General features: G+C 42.6%; 1 protein-coding gene across 3 annotated transcripts in view; it reads right to left on the bottom strand.

Annotated features, from left to right (window-relative positions):
- The window catches only part of grm7 (glutamate metabotropic receptor 7), a 183616-nt gene that overhangs the window by 81941 nt on the left and 81871 nt on the right, over positions 1–19804 (bottom strand). For all 3 annotated transcript variants that reach the window (XM_068594332.1, XM_068594331.1, XM_068594333.1), the window contains exons 3-4: positions 7033–7168; positions 6001–6155 (exon numbers count right to left, since the gene is read on the bottom strand). In XM_068594332.1, coding sequence (XP_068450433.1) covers positions 6001–6155; positions 7033–7168 — 291 coding nt within the window. The remainder of the gene's footprint in view (positions 1–6000; positions 6156–7032; positions 7169–19804) is intronic.

Raw genomic sequence — 19804 nt, 5'->3', positions numbered from 1 at the left:
TGTCTGGGTATCTGGAGGTGTAGATGTCTGAGTATCTAGATATCTGGGTATCTGTAGGTCTAGATGTCTGAGTATCTGGAGGTGTAGATGTCTGGGTATCTAGATGTCTGGGTATCTGGAGGTCTAGATGTCTGGGTATCTAGATGTCTGGATATCTGGAGGTCTAGATGTCTGGGTATTTGGATGTCTAGGTATCTGGATGTCTGAGTATCTTGGTATCTGGATGTCTGGATATCTAGATGTCTGAATATCTGGTGTCCGGTTGTCTGTGTATTTGTGTATCTAGATGTCTGGGTATCTGGAGGTCCGGGTGTCCGGATGTCTGGGTTTCTGCGTATCCGGGTATCTGTGTTTCTGGATGTCTGGATTTCCGGCTATCTGTGTTTCTAGATGTCTGGTTTCTGGTTGTCCGCTTCCTGGAGAAGCTGTCTGGTCCTCTGTGAACGCTCTCTGGCAGCTTGTCATAATGGATTCTTGTGAGCCCGAACACCAATCTGACAAACGACAAAAAGATGGGAGGAGGAGACTTTGATCCGACAAAGCAACCGTCGCTGCTGCTCCACACCAGAAGACTTTCTCCATCAGTGCACCTGCTACACATTTTGAAACATCAGTTTCATCTGGATGTCTTCATGGAGAGCTTTGGTTCATGCTGCACATCCTGAACGTAGTAATATTAACCCTCTTCTTTTTTTTTCCCGCCTCTCGTTCAAGCTTAATATAACGCATTAGCGTTTTCTCTGAGCCTCGCAGCCACTTCCTGTTTTTGTCCGTGGCCAAATGTGTGCAGGAGGACGCCCGTCTTGGCGGATACCGATCATGTTTCGAGCACGAGGAGCCAGATTAGAATCTGAATCCTCGTATCTGCGGCGTACAGACGGTCACGCTAAACCCACCAGCTCTGTGTTTCTAACAGGGTGGAGGCGAGCGGGCGGAGGCATCCACCGACTCGCTCGCCTCTCGGCTTCATTTCCTCTTCCCGCCTCCGCGTGCAGTCGCACCAACGGGTTGATCAGTTGACTTCTGCTTTTCCAAAATGTGGTTTGTTTGGTTCCACGCGTTTGAAAATTTGGGAGGGACGGCTTAAAATATATGTATGAACACACACACACACACACACACACATATATATATATATATATATATATATATATATATATATATATATATATATATATATATACACACTTCAATAATAAAAATGAAAAAGAAAGAAAAAATATCTTTTGAGAAGAAGCTTGTACGTGTACAGCCTGAAAGTACATTTAAATAATAATAAAAAAAATCTTATTTTTTAATTTTTTTTAATTTAAAATGTAAAATTACAAAAAAAATGTTAAAAAAAAAAACATTAAAATTACAGAACAAAACAAAAAAAACAAAACATTTTAATATTACAAAAGAAATGTAAAAATAGAAGAAAAAAATACAAAAAGATAAAACATTTTGAAATTGCATTGAACATTTGCTATGTACATTTGCTATTTCAAAATTTAATTTTTTTTTTTTTTTTAAATAAACAATTTAAAACAGAAAAAAACAGACGGATAAAAAGATTAATAGAAAAATCATAGTAAATATAATAATAACAAAAAATGTACTCGCTCAAATTTGGGTTTAGAACTAACCACATTTAATATTCAAAACAGAAAAGCATGAACATAATGTATATTATCTATTGCTATTGCATCTAAACAGACAAACGAAAAAATATTTTAACCATCGTTTGTAACGTTTCTTTTCTTTAAGCACATACACATTTTATTTATTGGTACTTACTGTGTCTCTGTGCTTATATAACATGTCAAGTTATTTTCATAAAAACACCATTACAAAACCACTATCACACTGTTTAAGGTTGTGATTTAACGACTCGTACTTTTAAGGTGGTATGAGAGAGATACCGCCGTCACAGCTTCTACGTTCCAGGAATTAGTGACAGAGAATCCATCCGGTTATGAACAGAACGACTCTGTACGTTCATGTTTCAACCCAAGTATTTCAAAAAACACAACATGAAGGAATTAGCGTGGTATAATCAGGTGTTTTGGGATGGAGTTCAGCACTTTCTCAGCACCCTGATATTATTAAAAGATTTGTGGATTAGAGGGCGTAATTGACTGGGAAAATGGATTCATCTCAGCTGGAGGCCGCCGACTCAGCGGGCGTTTGTTCGCTACCAGAAGGCGGGGAAGTTCCCACAGCCTTCATCCGGCCTCCTCTTCATCACCGTCAACCAATTCGACACCTTCCTCTCCCTCGTCTCTGGCTGCCTCGCTCCGTTTCTGGATCTTTGCTCTTTTGTCTTTCCTCCGTTTCTTTCCTTGATTTGTGGTATTTAAATTGTCTTTTTTTTCCCCTCTGACTTTCATCCTCCAATTTCATATCATCTCTCTCTCTCTGTCTCTCTCTTTCTCGCTCTCTCTCTCTCTCTGTCAGCAATTACAGGCTACTGTGTTCAGACAGGCGGCTCTAATTTGCATTCACATGACAAACACGAGGCGGATCTGTGTTTTCGGAGGTCGGAGAAGACAATGAAAGGGATTGTGACCCTTCCGCTTTGGATCAAAACCACAAACGCAGATTGCGGGTTTTGCATATCACAACATGCACTCCGGTCCGATCAAACAGACTGCTTTTTAAATGCTGTTTTTTTCCTCCTCTACATACGGACAGGTATCTGAAACCACACAGTGTGATGACTGAAGCCAAAGGGAAACAAACGGTCTGGACCAGTAAGGAGTCCTTCCTCCCACTGCGTACGTTTCCTCACCACTAACCTGCTGCCGGCCGCTTCATGTCTGTGATGTCAGACGTCTGTTCAATGGATGCAGCACTTTGGAACATTCCCACACGGTAACTTGTTGTTCTACTATCTACACTTTGGTTATGTTTAGGCAATACCACCACCAGTTAGGGTTCCTCTTCCTCTCCTCTGATTAAAAAGGTCTTCTTCCCTCATACCCCGACTGACCGTCACGGCCCGGCGATCCCTGCCGTCGCCTCTACGGCCGGAAAATGAAACGACCGTTTTCATGAATCATTTGTCAAAAAACGAGGGGGAACAAAATGGATCGCAGAGCCGCGTCGACAAAAGGGAACAATCTTTATTGGTGCCACCTGACGACCTCCTCCAGGTTACACGCACGCACGCACGCACGCACGCACGCACGCACGCACGCACGCACGCACGCACGCACGCACGCACGCACGCACGCACGCACGCACGCACGCACGCACGCACGCACGCACGCACGCACACACACACACACACATGTGTATATGTCACACTGACCATACAGTCATAACGTCCCATTTTAGTCTATCCGCCACACACAAACAAACACACACACAAATATGCACACATACACACACACAAACACGCACACACAAGCACACAAACATACACACACACAAGCACACAAACACACACATATTCACATACGCACACAAACGCACACACATACGCACACAAACACACACACATACGCACACAAACACACACTTATGCACAAACATACGCACACAAAAGCACAACATACGCACACAAACACACACACACACACATACATACGCGCACATAAACACACACACGTATACACTTCCACACACACTTAAGCACAAACACAGACAAAAACACATTTGCACAAACAGACACACACATAAACACACTCACACATACGCAAACACATAAGCACACACACACACACACACACACACAGCGAGCTTCTCCTGTCAGGGTTCGTGTTTTCTTCGGAAAGCGCACCAGCTTGTCGGTGAAATATGTTTTGTCGGAGCAAAGAAAAGGGCAGAAATTGATGTCGCAACAAAACATTGTTAACGCGATTAGCGAGGCCTTTTTGTGTGTTGCTCTTGCGTGTGCGTGGGGGTTTGGGGGATTTTGATTCATGAAAAGAAAATGTCATTTGGCTGCCTCCCATTAACTCGCTGCAGTCGTCGTGTATCAAGAGCACAAAGGATTTGAGTGTTATTTGATGTCAGAAATCTTCATTTTAAAAGAAAGTGCAACAACAAACGCGGCTCCGTGTCCCCGTCAGCGGTTGTTGTTTGACGCGAGAGCGAGTCGACTGTAGTTTGCTAAACGGGGCCGTGATATCGATGCAGCCGCCCCACAACACATGTTCCCTCTGATGTCCTGACAGCGCTCGTCAAACAGACACACGCGTCCTGTAAGAGTCAAACAGACACGCGCGTTTTGTAATAGTCAAACAGACACACGCGTTCTGTAAGAGTCAAACAGACACACGCGTTCTGTAAGTCAAACAGACACACGTTCTATAGGAGGCGAACAGACACACGCGTTCTGTAAGAGTCAAACAGACACACAGGTTCTGTGAGAGTCAGACAGACACACACGATCTGTAAGGGTCAAACAGACACGCGCGTTTTGTAAGAGTCAAACAGACACACGCGTTCTGTAAGTCAAACAGACACACGTTCTATAGGAGGCGAACAGACACACGCGTTCTGTAAGAGTCAAACAGACACACAGGTTCTGTGAGAGTCAGACAGACACACACGATCTGTAAGGGTCAAACAGACACGCGCGTTTTGTAAGAGTCAAACAGACACACGCGTTCTGTAAGTCAAACAGACACGCGCGTTCTGTAAGTCAAACTGACACACGTTCTATAGGAGGCAAACAGACACACGCGTTCTGTAAGAGTTGGACAGACACACGCGTCCTGTAAGAGTCAAACAGACACGCGCGTTCTGTAAGTCAAACAGACACACGCGTTCTGTAAGTCAAAGAGACACGCGCGTTCTGTTAGAGTTGGACAGACACACACGTCCTGTAAGTTAAAGAGACACGCGCGTTCTGTTAGAGTTGGACAGACACACACGTCCTGTAAGTCAAACAGACACATGTTCTATAGGAGGCGAACAGACACACGCGTTCTGTAAGAGTCAAACAGACACACAGGTTCTGTGAGAGTCAGACAGACACACACGATCTGTAAGAGTCAGACAGACACACACGTCCTGTAAGAGTCAAATAGACACACACGCTCTGTTAGAGTCAGACAGACACACGCGCTCTGTTAGAGTCAGACAGACACACACGTTCTGTAACAGTCAGACAGACACACGCGTCGTATAAGAGTCAAACAGACACACGCGTCGTATAAGAGTCAAACAGACACACACGTTCCGTAAGAGTCAGACAGACACATACATTCTGTAAGAGTCAGACAGACACAAACGTTCTGTAAGAGTCAGACAGACACACATGTTCTGTAAGAGTCAAACAGACACACACGTTCTGTAAGAGTCAGACAGACACACACGTCCTGTAAGAGTCAGACAGACACACACGTTCTGTAAGAGTCAAACAGACACACATGTTCTGTAAGAGTCAGACAGACACACATGTTCTGTAAGAGTCAGACAGACACACATGTTCTGTAAGAGTCAGACAGACACACATGTTCTGTAAGAGTCAGACAGACACACATGTTCTGTAAGAGTCAGACAGACACACACCACACATTGTGTAAGAGTTAAACAGACACACAAGTTCCGTAAGAGTCAGATTAATTAATTATTATTATTATCATTTTTTTAATGTATTTCTCATTTTCTTTTCTTTTTTCCTATATTATTTTATTTATTTACTTTTGTATACAGCAGTTTTGGGGCTTTTTCTCTTCATGAAACAAGCTATAATTTACAGTTTTATACAACAATCGCTCAGTCTGACCGCCGAGGGAGTGATGGGTTTTTAAAAGGTAAAAATGGTGCACACGGAGGAGGGAGGGGTAACTTTGATGAAAAGCCCTGACGGTGCCTCCATTGGTAACGTATCGAATATGATCCTCATCAAACGAGTCCTGTGCAGTTTTGTCACCAGGAACGGTGAAGAGTCTGTCAGCTCCAGAGATGAGAACAAGTCAGGAAGTCAAGACAAGTCAAGTCAGGAAACTAATGAGCAACAAGGTGACAGGGATGTGAAAGATTTCTAAAAAAAAAGGGACTCACCGCTGATGGTGGCTCTCTTCGGCAGGATGGTGACGGCTCCCACGGCGGCGTCCTCCAGCTGGTGGATGGGGCTGTTCTTGGCCCCCCAGCTGTCGGAGCCGATCCACAGGAAGTGACCGATCTGGTCCGCCCTCTTACTGGCGTTCAGGATGCCCCTGGGATCCAAACACAGAGCACGGGGTTCATACGCATTTTCATTTCCATGACTTTTCACCAAATTTCTATGACTTTTTACCAAATTTCCATGACTTCAAACCAAAATTTCATGACTTTTAACCAAATTTCCATGACTTCAAACCAAAATTTCATGACTTTAAACCAAATTTCCATGACTTTAAACCAAATTTCCATGATTTTAAACCAAATATCCATGAGTTTTAACCAAATTTCCATGACTCGTTTACCAAATTTCTATGACTTTTCACCAAATTTCCATGACTTTAAACCAAATTTCCATGACTTTAAACCAAATTTCCATGACTTCAAACCAAAATTTCATGACTTTAAACCAAATTTCCATGAGTTTTAACCAAATTTCTATGACTTTTAACCAAATTTCCATGACTTTTAACCAAATTTCCATGAGTTTTAACCAAATTTCCATGACTTTAAACCAAATTTCCATGACTTTAAACCAAATTTCCATGATTTTAAACCAAATGTCCATGAGTTTTAACCAAATTTTCATGACTTTTAACTAAATTTCCATGACTTTTAACCTAATTTCCATGACTTTTCCATGACTTTAAACCAAATATCTATGAGTTTTAACCAAATTTCCATGAGTTTTACCTAAATTTCCATGACTTTAAACCAAATTCCCATGACTTTAAACCAAATTTCCATGAGTTTTAACCAAATTTTCATAACTTTTAACTTAATTTCTATGACTTTAAATAACATTTTCATGAGCAAACTGCTGTGAAAGAAACCAGTTTAGTCCATTGAAATCAAACTGCATGTCCATTTGTCGTTGCAATAATTCAAAATCAACGGTGTTTATTTCGAGGAGTATTTTTCAAATGTACTTACCGGATGTCCTCGTCGGAGGCGAACAGGATGACCGCCCGGGCGTGCCGAGTGTCCAGCAGCAGACGGATGATTTTATCAAAGTCGGAGGATTTGTGGTCGTGAGGGATCTTCAGTGACTGAGCGATGCAGATTCCACCTGAAGAGACACGACACCGACAGAGAAGACACAGTGAGCCCCTCGCTTCACGAACGATTCTGCAGAATCAGAACCGTTTGCTTCCCCGCAAAATAAATGATCTTCATCAGACTAATGCTTCCATTGAGTACCTTTTGACCCATTTTTTTTTCTTCTGACTCTTGAAGCCTTCCAGCTCCGCCCACATTTCTAAAACCACATCACAGATTAAGTGCGGGAACTCCTAAAAATTTCAATACCTATTGGAGTCAAGAACCTCGATAAGGCTCTGGTTGGCGCCTTCATTTCCAAGAGTGTGTGTTTGAAACCAGACTTGGTATTTATAGATTTCTTTTTGTTCTTCCTGTCAATGACTTTAGGAAACACCCTTTGATTTATAAAAGGGTGTTTTGAGGGTTCTTCCCAAAGTTCGTCCTAAAGGTCGAAGAAAAAGTGACTGCGATCGAAGAACCCAAAAGACGACTTTAGAGAAACGAGAGCCGTTTGACATTTCGTGAAGCCGCCGATGTTTCTGAAACACAGCCGTCTTAAAAGAGAGGCAAGAGGCTGCGAGAGCTCCCGGCTGAGACGTCGGCGGTTACAATAAATGTCACTCAACCGCACAAAAATAAGAATGTGCCGCTTTTCATGTTGTTTTTAGTCTCCCGTTCTCAGCACGCCTCGTTTCTCCAGCACCCAGTTGGGCGGACAACCGCCATGAATTATAAATCTTATCTTATGTTCACATCTATAATTGACACCCTATAACAGAGAATGTAAACTTTTTTTGATCAGAACCATGAATTAATCCTTTCTGACATCACACGCCTGATGAATATTGCACTACCCAAGCCGACAGGCCACCATTAGTCAGTTGTAAACCGGCGTCTAACGCCAGCAGGAGTTCCCTTTGAAGCGCTTTTTGCTCAGAAACGGGTCCAGGAGATCCTTCACAACGCGTTAGGTGTCAGAAATATGGACGTCATAATGATCATAAATGCTATAATCCACAAAGTTGTTGGTGAAATTTAGCGCAGAGAGCAAAGTTCAGCCTTAACCTGATGATACCTCCAGGGCTCCTGCCCGCTGACTTCATAGAAATGAGGAAGTGCGTTTTAAAAAGAAAACTCAAAATCTAGATCATCATCCACAGGACCGATTTAATACATTTAAAACGGCTAAAGTACTCCAAACCCTTGTGAGAAGAGAAACAATGGAGTACATTTTTAAAAAAAGATCGTTATATTTGAATAATTTTGTAATTCCGGAAACTCCTCAACATGACTCATTGATTATAACGTTTCACTTTTTTCTTTTTCACGTTTTAACTCATTTCGTACCCATAAGTAGGACGGATTCTAGCGGTCAACATCTTTTTGTTGTCAGCCGCTCCGACAATGAATCCTCTGCTTTGCACATTTTTTTCTCTGATGACGCTTGCACTTTTCACAACATTGTGAGTTTGGCATTTTCTATCCAAAATGTATTTTAAATCTCGCTCACGTCGGATGATTCATAATCACGAGCTGTTGAGGAATGCGGGCTGATTCAATTCCTCCAGGACTTTCACATTCTATGAGCTCATATAGCGTTAAATAATATAGATATCACACTGAAAACCACAAATACAAGAAAAGTCAGAGAATCACAAACGTCAATAGGGAAACATGAATGTCTGCACAACATCTAATTGTGGATGAAAACATTTCAGTGTGGACTGAAGACAGATTGTCATTACCATCCATTGAGCCCCGCCACTAGAAAATTAAATATTCTCACCCACACTTTGTAAATCTACATTCTGGCCCATTCACTAAGTCTTTGCAGCACCCATAGGCACTAATCACTGGCTCAGAAGGGATCTCTAATGAAGAGCAGCGTGAGGACTTTGGCACAAAGAGTTTGGCCTTTTAAGAGTGGCGGAGAAGAGGGCAGCGGCAGCGAGGCGGAGGGTTTCTCTCCTGCTCGAATCGCAAATTAGATCAGATGTCGTGTCGCTTACAAAGGCAGTGGCAGCTTTGGTGGATCCAGTCTAAAACTGCAGGTCATGTGACAGCTAAGAACCGACTCCTTGTTGTTTCTGTTGTTGTGAGGATAAACACTTCACACATAACGCAGTGTCGTCAACAGGCGGAAACCTTCGGTTCAGGGTGAAGGCGATGAGGAATCGTCTTAAAACCTGCATTATCTCTCCTGACCACCAGGGGGCAACTCATCTGGTTGTATAGAAGTCTTTGCATCATGTGTTAAAGTGGCATTCTCTCTCTTGACCACCAGGGAGCGATATTCAATACAGCATGATGTTTATTTAGTAAATTATGGTCATTTAGAGTCAAACAGACCATAATGCAGGCGATGCTTTAGGGGCGGGGCTGCAAAGTGATTGACAGGTCTCTGCTGCTACCAGAGACGTATCCGTATCTCTACATTACTCCTCCACAATCCAAATATGGTCACTTCTGTTCATTGTTCGCAAAAAAACAACATGGCAACGGGCGTAATCCAAGATGGCGGACTTGAGGCTTCAAAACGACGGTCCACAAACAAAAGGTTGACGCCACTGTGTTTATATATCCAATGGTCATCATTTCTTCCATTTCCTGTTTCTTCTCTAAACTTCTGGGTGCAACAGGAAAGACGATTGTGAAGCAATGAGAGTCCTTCGGGTCTCGATGGCCGGGAGCTCTCTCCGGAGGAGGACTGTTTATTCCGGAGACCTCTTCACCCCCGCTCCACCGTTCCCGTCTCCCCGTCAATAATGAACATGTGCCGGCAGATTGCAATGAACCGCCCACAGAGGAACTCCATTGCGGCGCTCAGAGGTTAATGCGATGTTCACGGGGCGTCCGTTGTGTTATTACCACCAAATCAGCAAATCATTACTTATACACTCCTGTCTTTAAACAGTGTGCTTTTTCTGCAAGCACATTGTGTTTATATGTTCTGTTCTGGCTTCTTCCCGATCTTTTTCTTTCTCTTTTACTTCCATCAAGTCAATTCTGTCTTTTTTTATTGGCTTTTTCGTCAGTTTTTTTCTGTCGCATCCGTTTTTCTGTCTCTCTTTCACCGTTCTGTCTTTTCTTTTCTTTTTCCAGTTTAATAGTGTCTCCTTATTCTGTTTTTTCAATGTCTCTTTTCTTTCTTTTGAATGTTCTTTGTTCCTTTCTTTTTCTTCCCTCTGTTTTGTTTTCGCTCTAATCCTGTTTTCTTCTTTCACTTTATATATGTATTCATTCCCTCCTTTCATCGTTCCTTCCTCCCTCCCTTCATTCCTTCTCTCAACATCCTTTTTTCCATGTTTTCTTTGTTGCCCCAAAATAAATCCTCTGCATTGCAGTGGTAATTGGAAAGAGTGAAATGTATTAGAGTATAAACAACATCATCTAATGAGATACTTCTTTGTGTCTGTACTCCTGCCTCACGCATGAAGTCCTGTTCTCTCAGAGAGACACTGAGCTTCTCGTTGTCTGCAGCAGGAACAGTAGGCTTTGTGAGGAAGGGTCTTAATCTGGCTATCGATGCAAAGGTTTGAGTCAGGCAGAGAGAAAATGAACAAAGTCGTCGTCTCCTGCCGCTCTGAGACTCTTCAGATCGTCAGGAAGACGACTCACTTCCTTTTCCTGCAGGAACGACCAGCAGGTGAGCTGACTGTAAGGTCTTCAGATGCATCATATCTCATCACATACTGTACGTCCCTTGACAGATTTATTGGTCTCACAAACATAAATACACCAAGACTGGATGATTACGGAGAATCAGAATGCCTGATGTCAAAAATAATAATGCAAAACAAATAAACGCCAGAAATGCAATCAAATGCAGAATTCTGTTTCTCTTCGTAGCTTCCTTTGAGCTTAACTTCGTTGTTATGTTTGTTTGTTGTTTTGTACTATTATTATCTATGTTTAATGCTTGAACAGCAAAACTGCAAAAGAGGTTTCTGGATTAATTGAGATTTAGAAAGAAAAAGATATTTATAACACCAATCTTTTCATAAATGTTGAATACCAAGCTAAGTTCCTCATGTGAAACAAGAAGTCAACATTTATATATAATAAACATTGTGTGCCCTTCGTTTTTTTTTTTATAGCTTTTTCCCGCCTTTTCTTGCGTTTTTTAGCCTTTTCCTGCCTTTTTTCTTTTTCCTACTTTTACCTGCGTTTTTCACCTTTTCCTGTCATATCACGCCTTTTCATCAACGTTGACTACCACGCTGAGTTCTTCATGTGAAAAGAAGTCAACATTGATATATCAATAAACATCGTGTGCCCTGACTTTTCTTGCGTTTTTCCGCCTTTTCCCGCCTTCCCCCCAATGTCAGCGGGTGATGGACTCAATCCGACTCACCAAAATCATTCAGACGACTCTGTCGCGTGCCACGAACATCTCTACCAAATTTCCGAGGGATCCACGGAGTAGAAGTTGAGCTATTTCAGATCAAAAGCGGCTCGACGTTGCCATCCATCGAGCGGGGCTCGAACAGAACTTCTGACGATCCGTCATCCGTTGTTAACAGCTACTGATGTGCGTTGGTGACATTCACCGTAAAATATGGCCGTCACTCACGAGGACGTTATTGTACCTCAAGTTTTCATCATCTGATTAGATACTGAACCTCGTTCCATTGCTGCGGCATGCCGCTTATCTGCTAACGCGGGAAAAGCAACAGACATTTACAACCCTCGTGTAGCTGGCAGTGAAGTAGGAGACAAACATTAAGTTGATAGACAACCCTCCTTAATTAGGTTCTTCACTGGCTGTTGATGTATTACCTTATCACGGTGCTTTAGGAGCATTCAGAGTCTCCTGCGAAAATAAATGTTTACCACACACTGGATACTCCTCATCATTACCGGCTGATATGGATATATATAGATATGTGTGCTCTCCTCCCACACGATGTAGGAGGCTGCAGCCATCTTTAAAGCAACTGCGAGTGGATTCACAGCAACATGCATGATGGAGTCAACGTTAAAATCAACTGTAAGAATAGAAACACCAGTCATGGTTGTGTCATTTGTGGTTATAAGCCGCATGTGTGCTCGACTCAGACGTATAGATAGCTACTTGTATTTTAAAAATTAAACCTGCAATGAATGATGTTTTTGTCCGTTGGCAAAATTGACATTTCATCACTTTTAAATTGATATGTTGATAAGCAACAGGATGAGTCATTAGAAGTCTTTTTGTCCAATATTCCTCGTCTTTTAGCTCCGCTTTTGGTCCCCACCACCTTCTCAGGGGAAATTTCTGTCTCTTTAGCTGCTAAATGCTCCACTTTGTTCACCAAGTTAGCCTCTAATGGAGCGTGTCTGCTGTTTGAGAGTGTTTACAGCAGCTGTTAACACACTATTCATTGTAAATATGACACAATGAGAGTGCTGAGCGTGAAACAGAACGGTACAGTTGTGGGCCAGACAGGTTAAACAACAAGCCCGAAAGTGACTTTTTAAAGCTCCGTAAAGCCGAGAGGTGCTTTCATTCACGGCACATTGTCGCTCCATACGTCGGTGTTAGCAGCAGCTGTAATGTTCCGAATGACTGATTTAGTATCTCATTTTCCAACTGATGAATAATTTCTGAGGTTTCGGAGATTGAAAGTAGAACATCCGAGTCTTTTACAAAACAAAAAAGGATTAAATGTCAGAATTCAATGGCTCTTTTTTTTGTTTTTTTTTGTAATGTGCATCCAAATCATTCATTGTGGCTTCATGCGGGCCAAGGACAAAGAGGAGAGGATTTTCACTTCATCTGTTAATACCTCCATGCGAGCCTTTCGTAATATATCGCTGTGACTCCTCATCTCAGATTTAATTGAAAAGCTGAAGTGTGCTAGATCAAATATGTGTATGGGAAAAGGGTATCCATCTTTTATTCCACCGATGAATAAAACATTTGGCATCGGGTGAGCAGTGGTCAAAACCATGGTAATCCTCCCGGAGCTCATATTGATGCTGAATCTTTATGAATCTCCATCGCTCTGCATCACCACTAAATTACCTTCACTGTGAAGGTTTTCAGTTGAAAAGCATGACAGTGTTTTTTTAAAAAAAATAGTGTTCATTTTTTGAACTGTTTATTAATTGTATAAATGAAAGGAATCAGAAGATTTAGCATTGCACTCCTCCAACTCAAAGTTTTAAAAAAAGGACCAAATCGTGAGACATCATTGTTTTTTTAAGACTTGTCAAAACATGTGCCTACATTACCCACAATGCAACATGACCACTGATAGTTGCGTGGTAGATTGTAGTGCGTTATGCTAGTAGCGGCTAATGTAGCCTGAGGCCGGATACAGAGTATCACTTCTTTTTTACGGCACACCTCTAGATTTTTTTAACTTTCAAACTCGTCGTCTTCAACTGAGGCCGACTCAAGTGACATCACTTGAGGCCATTATATATATCAGATATAATTAGTGGATGAAGTCAACTGGGCGTCGCTCATTTGTTCGCAAACTGCCATTTTGAAGTCTTGAGTTTGACATTTTGGGCCGCCGCCATCTTGGTTTTGGGCTGCCGCCATCTTGTTTTTTTTTCTGCAACCAGAAGCGAAAAGTTTAAAGTTTGAAAACTCGGGAAATAAATGCTGAGGTGGCGACTCACAACACCTTTCCTTGCAGCACAAAACATAAACATATAAGCAAATAACAAAAAAATGTGTAATTGTTTTTTTTTGCTTTGATTTTGTCTGAAAATTTAAGTTGTTATTTTTTTTGTAGTTTTTTTTCGTTGTACAATGGACACCAATACAGCAAATCTAAGTCAATCACATAGTTTGGATCAAGTTGTAGGCAAACGCATGGCGACCAGTGGAAGACAGTGATACGGGAATAGATGAAGTTTGAACAGTGTTGCATCATTTTAATACAAATGCAGGTTTTAAACACTTCTAACTACTTATTTCCTTCTTGTTTCTGTTCATCGGTTCCTGTAACACCTGGATTCCGCTCATGGAGATGAGAGAGGCTTTCCCGAACTTATCTTTCATCTTTTCTTACTTGAACGAGTGCGATATAAGAGCGGGCTTCCCTGCTCCGTGTCGTGAATTGATTCAAAGGAGCTTTGCCGGACCGTGTAGAAATAGCCTCCGTTATGCCGCTGAACATTCCCAGCGGGAATTCGTTCCACACGTCGGAGCTGAACGGGGTTGAAGTCAGGCGGGCAAAGAAAGTAAGGTTTTTCAAGACTGAAATCTCAAATTACATCAGAGAACAGTGCACTTAGGAAAGCAAACTTTTGTATCTTCGGTTGATTAGTCTTGTGAGACCGACTGGCAGACGGCGCCGAAGGAGGCTATTTACTTTTTTTCGCAACCGTTTTTGCGAGGGGCTTATTTTTTTACACTACAGATAATAATTTGCATAAAAGTCTTGGTGAGTAGAGTTTATTCTTCAGTCCTGGCAACTGAAGTGTGAAAAAAGCACAGATTGCCTTTACAAATTGATCATATATGGATCCAACCCGGGCTCTGTGGAAGAGGGGGAGGGGGAGGTCGCAGGTCGGGGGGGGGAGGGGGGGGGGCTGGAGTACGTTCCCATACATGTTAACTGAACTCTTAATTACAATTGGAGGGGAAATGTATTTTATCCTAGATCCAAGTTTGAAACACTTAGTCAATGCTAACGTAGTTATTTAAGCTAACGTAGTCATTTAAGCTAACGTAATCCATAACAAAATCATTTTCCCTTGTGACCTTAACGTGGTTTCTCTGTATGGGACTGTTTGCTGATGGATCTTAGTGACCCTGTCACCCTGTCTGAAGTCTAAATAAGTAAAAAACTATTGAGAGAAACCTGAAACACATCCTTTGTCGCCCATTGAAACAAAAATGTCATGCCACAATGTTGGATTGAAAACAAGCCTCATGCAGCAAACGCCTCACGAGCGAAGCTACCAAGCACCATCTAACATTCATACACCAGTAGACACAGCTACGGGAGCATTTTAGGGCTAAGTGTCTTGCTCAAGGACACATTGACGAGGATCAAACCGCCGATCCTCTGATTGAAGGACGACCCTGTTCACCACTGAGCGACAGTCGCCCCTTAAAAGAAGAATGCTAGTTGCTAGTTTAAGGACACTTCCACATCAGCTCCACTGTTCATCTCCGGCTGTCCGATCATGTGTGAAGCATCAGATCGTCTCGGGTACGTCAATCAAAATACATCCCGTCTCTTTATATGTGAATTCATCCCGACAAGCTGCTCTCAACCAGGCTTCGAGTTTGGAAGAAGAGTAGACGTGACGGCAGCGGCGGCAAACCCGCCGACCCGCTGAGCACCGGTAAGATTGACCTGTCCACATAGATTATGTCATAATGTCTGAGACCTTTACACACAGAGAGCGCTATCGATCAGACCGTATTCTCTTCTCTCGAGCGCGAAGAAATCCAACGAAGGGATCGGTGGTACGAGGCGGTGTCGTGTCCATTCAAACTGAGTACATCTAGAAAAGCCCCGCCCATCACATATTGCTTGTCTGCCGTTCATCCGTCAGTTGCTGCCGCCCGTAAAAGGCGCCGCACGGTAGATCTTATGCCAGCCGAATGGCCCTGTCAGTCTGGAGGGAGATGATTAGTTTATCCCTCACAGATACAGCTACTCTGAGGCAAGAGATGCAGGGATGTTCATTTTAATGTTACTACTACTTTGAACCGGTCATGAGTTTTAACAAGTCTCAATATAATACTGATGCTTCTATATTAGTGTTTTCCAACCTATTTGAGCTGCGGCACATTTAAAAATACAATAAAAAAACTGGCACTAGAACCAACACTACCTCTTTAGTCCACAGGGGGCAGCAGAACCAACACTACCTCTTTAGTCCACAGGGGGCACCATAAACAATCCCCCCAAAATCAAACAAAGATCAAACATCAAAAATTACGATTAAAAGAGAATATTGACCCGCCAGCAAAGACACAGATTTAGCCTCCTCCCCCCTTCCCTCCTTCCCAAAGGCCCTGAAGAGCGAGGCATCGATCAGGCTCATCGGAAGTTACAGTAGCGGATCACAGAAATAAAGCATGACCATGAAGAAAAGCTTCAAAGTCCTAAAAATCAATCGTGTTACCGACCGCAGCCTTTTTGCACAACTTGCAGTATTTGGAGGTTTTTGCCTGCAGAAGACACGGAAGTGAAGATGACCTTTTTCTTCTCCTGCAAATAAAAAGTAATGACCAGATCGAGGTTAAATGTCTTGAGTTTCATTCTCCAAAAACCCACAGAGAAGTGAAGCGACCGTTTTATTTTGCCAATGATGTCCATTTATAATCATGTATTTATTGGATGATTTAGAGCATTTGGAGCTCCTGTGATCTACGGGCTTCTCAGCCGGGTGGCGCTCATAAAGACCAACGACCCGCCGCCCGCTCTGCAGCTCGCGCACTAAACACACTTCCTGCGTTACCCATGACTAAATATTGATCCAGGCGATCGCTCTTCTCCCGAAGTACCTGCACATCTGTGCGGGTGCGTGTCGTGTGGAGGCCACGGCGCCGGCATGAGTTACGGCCTCGTTTGCACCGCCGGCCGCCGGGTGTTGGGAGTTATGGCGCCGAGTGTCAAAGCTTGCAAGGTCACATTTTTTGAGTCACGGCCGCCCGCGTCGTCGAGGCTGAGCGGTCACGACGACTGCTGGAAGCCAGCGCCGCGTCAGAATCCAGAGCTGCTCATCACGACCTCATCGGGCTGCAGGGCGCATTTAACCCCTCGATGGCGGCACAGTGCACATACTGTGCATTTTTTGCACATACTTTACATTTTTGCACATCTTTCTTTTGCACATACATTGAATGCAGCTTCAACACATGAAGCATAGACTTCTATACAACCAGAGGAGTCGCCCCTGGTGTCAGGAGAGAGAATGCAGCTTTAACACATGAAGCATAGACTTCTATACAACCAGAGGAGTCGCCCCTGGTGTCAGGAGAGAGAATGCAGCTTTAACACATGAAGCATAGACTTCTACACAACCAGAGGAGTCGCCCCCTGGTGGTCAGGAGAGATAATGCAGCTGTAACACATGAAGCATAGACTTCTATACAACCAGACGAGTCGCCCCCTGTTGGCTGGCTCTGAAGTGCTTGCAGCAGTCGAGCTCACACTTGAACACTGTATTTCACCGTGTCGAGGTTTTAAAAACAGAAACATAAAGATCCTCTGAATAAGAATGAGAGCAGATATCTCGAGAATCCTCATCAGAGACGTTGCAGAGCCTCTAATCCCTCCTCCTCCGACTCGCGTGCATCTGTTTATCCGCGTCGTTCGGATCAAAAGAAAATTGACGAGGCGTAGCTGACTTTTATGTATTTCCATCTGTGTAACGGATGGAAACGTGTCTCCGATGTTTGTGTGAAATTAAACTTGAACGGAGAAAAAACGCCGCTGCTCTGGGCTCCGCCCCTTTTTTTTTGTGTCCCCGTCCAGATCCCTACGTCAGATCACTGCCCGCACTTTTCTTTCAGAGCAAACACAATTGACCCGAAGTTGACCGCCGCTATCGCCGGCGTATCGCTAACGAGCAGCCTGTTGTGTCCTGCCTCTCTCTCTCTCTCTCTCTCTCTCTCTCTCTCTCTCCTCTCTCTCTCTTTCTGTGAATACAAATGCAGAGCTTTGATATTCTGCTGATGGCCCGAGTGTAAAGTGGCTGTGATGATGAAAGCATCTCTCTCTCTCTCGCTCTGATTCGTACGCGCTGAAAGCAAAACCATTTATTACTTATTTGATCAAACATCGTCAAATATGCATCACGTTTTCCGCACACTGCTCCATTTCTCAGGATTGAAACGCTTCATTTTATTTATTTTTTTACACGCCGTCGTAACTGGGCTAATCCAATCGGCCCGCTTAAAAATTACAGTTTAAATACGCCCCCCCACCCCCACCCACAAATAAAAAATCCAATTAGCACGCTCAGCATGTGCCCGTCAATAATCTAAATCTATTTTCCCAGCTGCAGATATCTGCTCATCTCGATCTGAGTTGTTTTATCTGAAAACTTTCATTCTGAAGTGTTTTCTCTGTCACATTCAATATAAATGAGTCGAAATAAGCATCAAGTGTCGGCGCAAAGAGGAAGAAGTTACAGCTGCACTGTAAAAAAAAAAATCCAAATTTTGCGTAAAATAATTTTTACAATATTTTTTTTTAATTATTATATTCAAAACTCTGTATATGACAGAGATTATCTGTAAATTATCAACCCAACTGTTAATTTAAGCATCATACTAATAATAAAAAAAATTTAAATAGAAAACTATCATTTTTACAGTGTTTTTACCGCTTTCTTAAATCACATATGAATTAATGTCGGTCATTTATTGAAGGTGTTTGATTGTACGAATACAGATTTTTAAAAAAAATAACAGTTCATCTCTTTTTGAACTTTGAGTGTTATCACTTTATTGAAGGTGTTTGATCATAATAATACAGGACAAATCTGTAAAATGACAGTTTCACTGCAAAAAAGACGGAGCTGACGGTGTTCACGGTTGTTCAGAGACATCCCGCCCCCGTTACACATTTAACAATCTGTCAATCAAAGCTCTGCCTCGGGAAGAGAAGCTGACACGAGACGAGGAGACTGAGGGGGAAGAGGAGGGTGACGAGAGAGGAAGAGAAGGGGATGAGAGAGGAAGAGGAGGACATGAGAGAGGAAGAGCAGGTCGTGCCCAGCAGAGGATTCACCTGTAGGCCTGAATGTAGCAACACAAACACTTAGCAGAGTTATAGTGTAGCAATAAAGTGTTATTGTGCACACAAATGATGATAAAATGCATATTTGTGTTTCGCCTTTTGGCAATTTGAGACACATTTTTGCAATTCAAATCCAAAATGATGCAAACTCAAACCCAAAGATGAAGTAAAGAAGGTGCATGTCATATTTATTGAACCTTAAAGTGTAAATGCTTGTTGATCTTCCATCAAAACGTTTAACTGGGTCTGTAAGTCTGTTCTTGTCCACTTATTTCTCTCCAAACAGCTGAACATGCACTTCTTTTTCCCATCGAGGAAGTCCAATAAGCTCTTTTTTTACTCCTGTAACTCTTAAACTCTGCCACGGACACGTGTCAGACCGATATTCCTCACTTTATATTTGATATAAAGCGCTTTAATGTTTTTTTCAGAGGAAAAAATATATATAATTACCGAGCCACTTCTGCAGCGACACGGAAAACGCATCAGTGAGAAAAGTTTAAAGTGCTTTTCAGAGTGGAAAGATCAGTATCTGTGTGTGTGTGTGTGTGTGTGTTTGTGTGTGTGTGTGTGTCGGGTTGAGAGTGACAGAACACAGAGTGACACGTTTACTTCCCACTTCTTTTGGTTTATGTTGAAGTCTTCCCCTCTTCTTCTTCTTTTTATTTTTTCTCTCCCACCGTCACTTTGTGTGACGGAGTTAGATGCAACTTCAGGAATAAGATAAAGGAGGAAAGGAATCAAGGTCAGAGGATGCTTCCTTATCACGAGCAGATGTTTGTAGTCCTCGTTGGCATTTAGAGGCCTCTTCTTGACCGGCTATGAAGACCCTCAAATCTGTGAACCCTCTCCATCACGTTCTGCTTTAAAAAAAAGTATTTTTTTTGTCCCCAGAACATCCACGATGACATCATCAGACTTCCTGTTACAGATCTTGAGTCCTTACTTTTTCTTAAAAG

Source organism: Clinocottus analis, unplaced genomic scaffold (assembly GCF_023055335.1).
Source record: "Clinocottus analis isolate CAN_PGR_092001 unplaced genomic scaffold, fCliAna1.0.p SCAF_3, whole genome shotgun sequence".
NCBI lineage: Eukaryota > Metazoa > Chordata > Actinopteri > Perciformes > Cottidae > Clinocottus > Clinocottus analis.
Note: the sequence above shows the minus strand (reverse complement) of the source record. Positions and strands in the feature narration are given on the sequence as shown.